Consider the following 9280-nt stretch of genomic DNA (forward strand, 5'->3'; position numbering starts at 1 on the left):
GCCCTACAACTTGTACGTGTGTGTGTGTGTGTGTGTGTGTGTGTGTGTGTGTGTGTGTGTGTGTGTGTGTGTGTGTGTGTGTGTGTGTGTGTGTGTGTATGCGTGTATGCGTACACAAGTTTTAGTACCTCAAATAACATGATAGCAAAATACAAGATACACAATACAAGACTCAAAACAATCCAACCCTAAAGTTGCGCATTCCAGTTCTGTAGTAATATTTACATAACTCTATTAGAACTCTCAATTATATTAGTTAAATCTATCAAACTAGACTTCAGTTTCCATCCCACTGTCTGAAGGAACAAAGGAGTCTCGAACTCGACTAACTAGAGCTGCATTGTACGGTCCAAGCGCATTGTTGTAAAACTCAGCGGAACGACCCCTGAAAGGAAGGATGATTTTAGAGTACAAACTTGGGTGGTTGTACCATAATACCATCTACCTTGAATCAATGCGGGTAATATAAGTTAAACGACATCGAGTAGGACTCAATGGCTCGATCAAGTATCTGGCGGCCAATACAGTCCCGGTCAGTCCGTTTGTATGATTGCATTCGGGATGGGTCACCGACGTCTCGACCAATGCTCGAGCACCGTTTGGTAAGTCGGTTCTCCACGATCTGTTCGATCAACACCCAACGTGTCAGGGAAACTGTTCTCGATATATAAACTATTTATTGTATTGTTACCTCAACGTGCAATAGTCTCTTGTCGGATGAGGCGCCATAGAATGAACACTGTACTCAAATACCTCGCTTTGCTCATCGAGAGTCTCAATGACTCGCCACTTGACGATGTCTGCATCCCATAGATGTCTAGACACACGCTCGTTTACTCATCAATTTTTGCACACTGACTCCTATCGTTCTACTGTACCTTTCTCTGAGAAGACGATGCATAATCTGTTGAGAGTCGGTGGCGACTTCGGTCACTCCTCGCCATAACCAGAGCTGGAGACCGTCTCCGACTTTCTTATACGATATCTCCGTGTTATCGGACGATATGCAATGAACCCAGTCTCTAAACCGATCGCTAGACTCCTGAAACGATCACCGATTAAAACAGAATACGCTGAGAACGGCAATGAGCACAACCTTGAGCAATGCAGATACACACGAATCGATATATCGACCATAATTTCCACCTCCATCGACATCGTTTCCTAATTCATCATACGGTACAGGGTCACCCTCCTCCAGATGAGTAAATCGACAATACATGTGGTAGTCACGAGGAATCTACACAAATCAAACAGACAATCTCGTAAGCAACTGCCAAACAAGATCCCTACTATAAACAACAGGAGAACTTCCTCTAGTACTTCTAGTACTTAGAGACATGCGTCCATCAAGCGTACCACACTACATAACAAACACATCCATTCACTTGTGCCAACAGATTAGGTCACAGAATGGAACTAAGCTGTCTAGTCCATTTTACATAATGGTGGAGCGAGTATAAGCATGACAATACTTGTAATTTGAAATTATTCCGGTTTCGTTTGATTGAAGACTGAGATCAAGAGTAAATCATACAAAGAAATCAAGCGTAAATTAACCGACCCCCAGTCCACAGGACAGCTGACTAAACATTCTAATATAAACAACCATCTCTTAGATCAATATACAAATACAGACTCAATGGTAGTGCTTTCCATGTCTGTGAAGTACACATACGTATCGGAAAAAATTGAAACTATGCAAAGTAATGATTTGATGTGTTATGATTTTCAATGATCGTCTATAATGCATTGATCATTGACAACTGGGCTACGATATGGCAGCCCTGCTAACCCACAATTGACGTACAAAAATATGTTCCATCATACAAACGTCACAGTTACACATCACCAACAGCTAAATGAACTACCCGTACCATTAAAGTATGACAGTATGACGACTTACCGTAAAAAGTGTATCACACTCTTTGATCATCAGAGCAAGACTGTTGTTTGCATGCTATACTCAACATAAAATGGCATTCAAAACGACATCACAGAAACAATCGAGCTCTGCTTACAACAGCACTGTCGTTCATATCTTTGGCGGCTTTCACGTGGCCCTTTGACTTGTGCTTAGGTTTCTTTGAGCTGCCATCCCAACTGTGCCGCTGTCCTTGTCCTGGTAATGAAAACAGAGAAGGAGCAAAGCAGACGGCAAGATTCTCGGCCGTCATCTACACCATACACACAATCCATCAAAAATCATAATACACGTTTACCACTCGATCCTTGTGTATACTGGTTACCTTATTCTTGCTTGAGTATTCCGCGATGTCTTTGAGAAAGAGTACTAATGACTGAAGTGCCTCTCTGTTTTCATCAGGCAAGAGAAGCATAACCGCCTGCATGGCCTGTAATTGAACTTCTCTTGGAACAACTAAACACAAACAGCATGAGACGCATACATAAACAAACCCGCTCTTCGTCTCACATGCTGAGATGAGAATTAAGCTTTCAGACAGCTTGTATGTAAAGAGTTTCTCCGGTAATTCTCGAAAATATTGCTTCAGCATATCAGCCACTTCGTATGGTGAGAAGTCAGCGTAGTGAACATTATCTGTCAAACGTGATGACATGGAAAAGTTAGTAACTAACCCCCTAGCTATACATACGTGATATACGTCCTACCGGGATTGTCCTCATTGATTGCTCTTAGTTGATGTATCTTGGCTCTCAGGCCTGCCTTACGAAACAGTCCGACTGAAGTGATAGCTACAAACAATCACGGTATTCACACGATGTCCACGTGATCATAATCGCTATATTACCTGTTCTTCTCAGATAACGCATCGCGTACAGAATGGTCTGAGGTAGAGGTTGACCAGTTCTCTGAACCATCACATGCAGTGGAACCCCAAAGAGCTTCTTTCGTGAGTAATCCGGTTGCTTCGCCAAATGCTTTTTGATATATCGATGGACAGAGCCACTATCCAATAAGACTCTCAATAAGTAGACATAAGCACACATAATTTCATTCTGTCTTACATTGAGTAGTGGCCATCTGCTGAGATACTCGCATACCTCTCGATCATTGAAGTGAGTTTGAGAAGGGCAAGTTTTCTAAGAACTGTAAGTTTTCCTGTTGACATCTCTGATATCGGCGAATGCCTGAGAACATAAATGATAACGTCAATCAGTGACATTCAACAAAACTTAGTTAGGCCGGCTACAGTGACACATGCATTCTTATAAAGTATGTCACAAACTTGGAAGCATGTCAGCATGTAACGAGCATCATGTGTTAAGTCATCACGTTTATGCACTTTGTGTAACTTGTAACCAAATTAGCCCTTACACACAGTTACAAGGATTCAGAAAGACAACTGAACTAATATAGAACACTACATCGCTGGCTTACTCATAGTGAGTGAACCCAAACAGCCAAGAAAACGGCATCCTTGTTGTAACTAAATTAGACAAACTCTGTACCTTACACACTCGATGTACTACACACAGACAGCATCATTTTTTGAAAGATACGGTGCGACATACTTCTAGTATGACACACCTCTGCACCCAAAATAAACATCTTACTGTTTGGAGTGAAAACAAGCTCTACTAATTTGACTAGTATACAATACACACTTGAACGCAATCTATGCACTACATGGATGCAACAAACTAGCACATCAGAGTCGACACAGAGAGTAATGTAAAACATGTAGTTCGATTCCTTACGTTCTTGATCGCACCAGAATGGAATCTCGATGTTGCTTCTGAAAACTGTGCCATCGTATACGCTTTCTCCTGTCAAACGCAAAGCGAACGATATTACAAGACGAACACATAAAAGAGAGACAATTGTTGCCTACTTTGCGACAACGGGCTTAGTATGCTCTTTACTTACTGCGACTTCAGGGTCATTCGCTCCGGGATCTGCTGATACGACTTGAGTCCACTTTAAATGACTCCCTCGTCGTCTCGGTACTTGCGCCTCTTCATAGCTCTCATTCGTTTCTTCTTTATCGCCAGAACAAGCTCCACTGTCAAAATCACTGTCATTACTCTGGTCACCTGAGCTTGTTGTTGACGCTGAAGTGTTAATGCCCGATGCCACCAGATTGTCTGCTAGTGCCATTCTATCATGTGTCGACATTAGATCTTCGTCAGCCATATGGCCCCCATCTTCTAATACATACGAGTTTTCTAGAACAATAGAGTCCGAACTTGCAGAGCTGACAGTGCTGCTTCCAGATGGAGAAAGAGTACTGCCTATTGTTGGAGTAAGAGCTACTGCTGCTGCACACGCCGTTGTGAGTGCTATAGCACCCTCTGGCTGGACTACTGGCGATCGAACATCACTACTACTTGAGCTCTTTGCAGCGAGTAGAGACCGGCCAATAGCTTGTGTCCTCAAACTCTGTTGTCGACTCGTTTTTCTCCTATCTCTACGCCACCACTGGCGTTTTGTCTTACGAAATTTCCATTTGTTACTGATAGCTCGATGGTGTTCTTCCTCCTCTTCGGACTCGTCATACTTGGAGTCTTCCGAACGCAGACCGGTATACCGTCGAAGAATGTCAAGTCTCCTCATTAGAGCTCCTAGCTCATCGTTTTGCAAGAAATCGTGATCTCTCCTCACATCCGCCTCTGTCACATCTACTGGAAATTCCCCAGCTAGATGGGACAAAGAAATGATAAACATTAGAACATCTCGCTTAACACAATTGAGCACCACAACACTTAGTTAACTTAAACGCTAATCTAAACAGACAGTGCACTGTCATGACGTCTGTCATATGATACCACTTCAAACATTCACTATCAATTGTTCCTGTTACAAGTACGGTTGTTTTTGTCGTAATTGTGGTAAGTACCTTCGTATAGTTGAGCGTACTGAGGAAATCCTGCATCTCGTAGCCATGTACACGCCACAGCCGCCTCATCTATTAACAACAAAGCAAGCAGCACATCAACTGACTGAATAGCAACACGCCTACTCGCTCTATACAACTTCACACAAAGACAGACTACGCACAGCTCATTGTCCCTCGTGTTTAGCAAAATAAGAGAGTTACAACAAGCCACTCACGTAAGAGCTGCAATCATCATGTGACACAAATTACAAGAAAACGATCGACAGAGAGACAACACATTCTCTCAAATTTTCTAACGACCGGCAAACGATGGCACGACAACAATAGCAGCCTAAACGTGTAGACATACCGTAACGCAACTGTACTTCGGAAAGCCGTCCAAGAGAACGAAAACTCGAACTAAGAAAGCGATTCATTGCGCAACCCGAGTTTATCACAACAGACAACCGTTCACGTCGACAACTGTCTCAACACCGACGACCGTCTCAACAGCAAAGTATCTACGATATCACTGTCTGCCAGATTGCGGCACCGTCAACCAGTTACTGCTCGGGTCAATCGAATGAAGTCACGTGTTAGCACAAGTGTACCGGAATTCGGGGGTGGGATCTCACGTCAAAGTCACACGCATGCTAAGAAAAACGAACAGACCGGATCTCGCTCTTTCACTAATTATGAAAAGACCCTACGTTGCATTCGTGGTCTTTCGCTAGTGGAACCTGTGGTCACACGTCACTTGACGGCGTTTGGCGTGTCAAACAACCACCAGGTTCCATCAACGACACGACAGGTGCCAATTTCCTGACACCCCAATTGCGCACTCGTTTATTGAATTGTGCCACTCACCGAGGAAACTACTCTCAACACCATTAGCAACGTCATTACAGCAACGCTATTAGAAAGCAGAAAGTAGGCAATCGAGTCAAGCACAGATGGACGTGAGATGGACTTACACAACACTAATTCTAACACACTAATTATTAATCAATTCTAATTAGCTATTGCACGATTCTTTCGACTTACATCCACACCTCACGTCGTCTCGTTCGCCGAGGCGCAACGCGAGCACACTGTGCAAACGGCGATAGAGCTGAACAGGTGTTGACGGTTTCCAACTGGACAACGGTCTGCTCCTGGGCATTGCATCCAGCTGTGTAGTATGAGTTTCTGCTTTCGACCGCTCTGGACTGGTAGCGCAACACGTCGAAATGGCGTCTAAAAGCGAGCAAAAGCTCGATAAACACCGGGAACACACTCACTCGTGTTCAATACCCACGCCTGCGTGCCTATACCTTCCCGGCTTCTTGACAGGAACTTGAAGAGGTTAGAAACGGCAAACGAATTCGATCTGGAGATGACTGGAGAGCAGGGCGTCGAGCTGCAGCGCAGTGGCGTGCAGCGAGCTCGAAAGTCCTCCATTATTCGCACATCTGTGGCCAATAGTGAGGGAAAGAATTCACTTTGGCTGAAGTACTGTAGATTCGATTAGCGCAAAACCGAGCTAAGCGAACTTGTTTGATAGCTAGAGAGAGAATCACGGCTCTGACGCAACGCGGACGAGTTGGAAATTCTCAGCACAATTGGAGAATGAAAATAGAGTAATGAACGAGTTCTTACACGGTAACCTCTATACATACATCGGGGAGGGACGGAGTGGCCACCAGGGGTCGTGACACTCGAGTGTGCAAGTAGCGATTGTCTGTCAATAAGTGCCATACGCCAGCCCACCACCGCTTCTCGGTCACATGGTGACATAAATCTACACTTTCATCTTATCCACTCTAAGAGCGATAATCACTTTGCATTAATAACCTAACTCTAAACGCAAAGTTGCAGGGTAAACGTTCTGCACATGTAAGCCCTACAAAACTCCTATGACTCAGCTGTAAACCACATACATCCTGATCCTGTGTCTTAAAACAATATTTAGCGAAAAGATAGCAACGCATACGCCATTGATTACTGTTTACTGTAGCATAATAAATAATTATAATACGTTTCAATTCGCATCCAGATAGGACACAGATCTCATAGTGTTAAATATCCAAAAAAAACGAATAGCTGTATTGTGTATTGTGTATGGTTGATTTTTACTTACCGCTAATTACTAACCAGTATGACAACTTAGGACACTGACATACCTGTGCCGTCTGCTGTGCCAATGGCTGCAAAACGATCTGACAGCTGGAAGGAACCAAAGTACTAGACTTAGTTTATAATACAATCAACAACAGATAGCTGTTTGGAAGTATTTCCTTACTCACTGACTACTTCAGTCAGTCTACTCTAGCATGTACAGTATAGGCTACTGTTTGAAATAACAGCAGCACAATGGGCAGTCTAACATGATGATGAATACCTTCTTGTTTGCTATTTTTCGAACTGGACTGCAAGACGCTGCTCTGACAATGATCCTCTCTGTAGCACTCAGCATATCCTGAGAAGTGAAAAAAGGAAACTAATAATTTGCAATAGATAAAGAGCTATATCCAGCTCACAAAAATCTATAGAAAATCGAGTTCTACTGTTTTCTATGTGAAAGCAACCGGATAGAACAAAGTTAGTGTGTTAGACACATAAAATGCAAGCGCAAACACCATACACCATATATCTAGGAGCTATCAAGAAAACTAGCCTTGAGAGACAGAGATGAGAGTGACAGCTTCTCACAATTATCAGGGTCCTTGCCCATGTCCTAGACAGATATACTCTGAAAGTTCTATTGAAACGAGATAACTAGATGGAGACATTACCTTGAAACCAAATTTCACAATTGGTGGTTTCTCTGGACATTCCTTCAGATCCCCACTTCCCATACTCATTGCTTCATACTAAAATACAAAATACGGAATTCCCTCATCTTACCATGATATCATAGTCACGTGTCACGTTGTCATACCCATGTCGTTTCTGATTCTTCTCCCGCAGTTTCGTAATGTAGATCCTCCTCGTCCGTGTCTGATGACGAATCCATAATTATCTTTTGTTTCTTGACCGTGGAAACAACGTGATGTCCCTGAACTGCTCCCAAAACACGAGGCGACACCACAGGTGGAGAAGGCAAAGTCACACCAGCCTAGCAACCAACAATAGGATTGACACGTGTCTCTGACAGCACACACACAACAGCAGGGTTCCAATAGCCCTGACGTGTAGATCCAGAATAGTGCGTAGAGGTTATAGAATTGTAAACCCACTCGATATAGAAAGAGATTAGAGCGATCAGGAAGGGCATACCCCACGTCCGTCCGCTGCGACCTTCGACTTCCTCCAAATGATATGACGAACACATGACGTATAGCACATGTTCCGGGTATGTTGCGATGCTAACTAATTCAGTCGATTGCCTCGCAAAGTTTCGTGCCGAACACGACACATCGATTGCCAAATCTATCCCTATGTATACTTGTCTGTTGTGGAAGACCGCATGGTGATGCCGGTGCAATACGGTTTGACGCCACTAGATTCACACATTGACTACGCATTCTACTACAAATCGCACGAATGCACCAATTAATCTAGTAGAAAGTACAGACTTTACATTGCCAGACACCGCATCGACTCAGTAGCCTTTCACTACGTCGACCACAAATCAAGACAAATAGAAACCAGTCACGAGACCGCAACTCAACCTTGTTGTGTAATTCTAGAACTCTATGACTGCATGTCCCAGAGGCATGACTGAGTACCGCACCTACCTGTGCACTTCTCCCTGTGAATGAAACGTTAGCCGCTCCCTCCAGTTCAACCACTTTTCTTCACAGTAACGATTCAATACACAGCTAATGCGCATGCGTAAAAAAAGATAAAAGGTTCTCGACCCTCCTACGCGCTTCTGAAAAGCATACCCCGCTGCTCGTGTTGTCCTACTGTAGCTACTACCTTGTGAGTTCCAGCAGCAGGACTCCGTAGCTTGATCGTTACTGTACTGACTGCTTTGTTACTCATATTTCGATGTCTCGTTCGGGCAACTTCAGACTTTAGTGATGAAGCTGATGCTGAATGATGATGGAATGATGATATGGCTCTACCTACCCGACGCTCAGACGGCAGCGATGGGACGGAGATGGAAGCGATGGAGGCAGCTGTTCCCAGACTGCGTGCGACTATGTTTGCGTAGCAGCAGAGGCAGGGCTTCGTAAATGGCCATACAACGACTCACTGTTTTTGTGCTCAATTAGCCGACTAAGACAAACACGTGATACCGGAAACCACGTGCCATTACAAACTAAAATCAAAGTGTGTGTCCTATCTACAAATTAAGTGGTAACCATACCAACACATAACAAGAATGACCAAGTCGAAAACCTTTTACGTAGTCTTGAAAGCAAGAGAACAAAAACGGCATGCATTTTTAGCAAGGACTGTTTGAATGCACATTTACAATGAATTGTGTCTAAAGGTCAGTTATTGTTTCGAGGTTTCTTTCCCTGTGCAAGTTGTTTTGAGTTTGACGGGTA

The 9280-nt window shown here is 43.7% G+C and overlaps 1 protein-coding gene across 7 annotated transcripts; it reads right to left on the reverse strand.

The window, feature by feature from the left end:
* Positions 1–119: 119 nt before the first annotated feature.
* LOC134189409 (stAR-related lipid transfer protein 13-like) lies at positions 120–8917 on the reverse strand. Of its 7 annotated transcripts, none has more exons than XM_062657657.1 (21): positions 8703–8917; positions 7720–7896; positions 7574–7651; positions 7456–7515; positions 7180–7257; positions 6962–7004; positions 4821–4889; positions 3816–4620; positions 3682–3750; positions 2989–3111; positions 2772–2929; positions 2632–2715; positions 2435–2560; positions 2250–2380; positions 2022–2177; positions 1907–1960; positions 1097–1240; positions 879–1042; positions 692–817; positions 446–622; positions 120–385 (listed from the first exon to the last, which is right to left on the reverse strand). In XM_062657657.1, exons 1-21 carry the CDS (start codon positions 8766–8768, stop codon positions 271–273), a joined length of 3003 nt encoding a protein of 1000 aa, XP_062513641.1. In that variant the 5' UTR covers positions 8769–8917; the 3' UTR covers positions 120–270. The 7 variants fall into 7 exon arrangements, with proteins under 7 accessions (XP_062513641.1, XP_062513642.1, XP_062513640.1 ...); XM_062657658.1 differs by lacking the exon at positions 8703–8917 and adding an exon at positions 8519–8630; XM_062657656.1 differs by lacking the exon at positions 8703–8917 and adding an exon at positions 8058–8467.
* Between the last annotated feature and the right edge of the window lie 363 nt (positions 8918–9280).

This window comes from Corticium candelabrum, chromosome 14 (genome assembly GCF_963422355.1).
Source record: "Corticium candelabrum chromosome 14, ooCorCand1.1, whole genome shotgun sequence".
Taxonomy (NCBI): domain Eukaryota; kingdom Metazoa; phylum Porifera; class Homoscleromorpha; order Homosclerophorida; family Plakinidae; genus Corticium; species Corticium candelabrum.

What these genes read in the sequence shown, in the direction of transcription:
- LOC134189409 (XM_062657656.1), bottom strand. Translation starts at nt 8,126, where the DNA reads ATGTGCTATACGTCATGTGTTCGTCATATCATTTGGAGGAAGTCGAAG. An exon ending in CTTAATTCTCATCTCAGCAT is followed by an intron (nt 2,381 to 2,434) that starts GTGAGACGAAGA and finishes GTTTGTGTTTAG; the next exon opens with TTGTTCCAAGAGAAGTTCAA. An exon ending in ATATGAACGACAGTGCTGTT is followed by an intron (nt 1,961 to 2,021) that starts GTAAGCAGAGCT and finishes TGTTGAGTATAG; the next exon opens with CATGCAAACAACAGTCTTGC.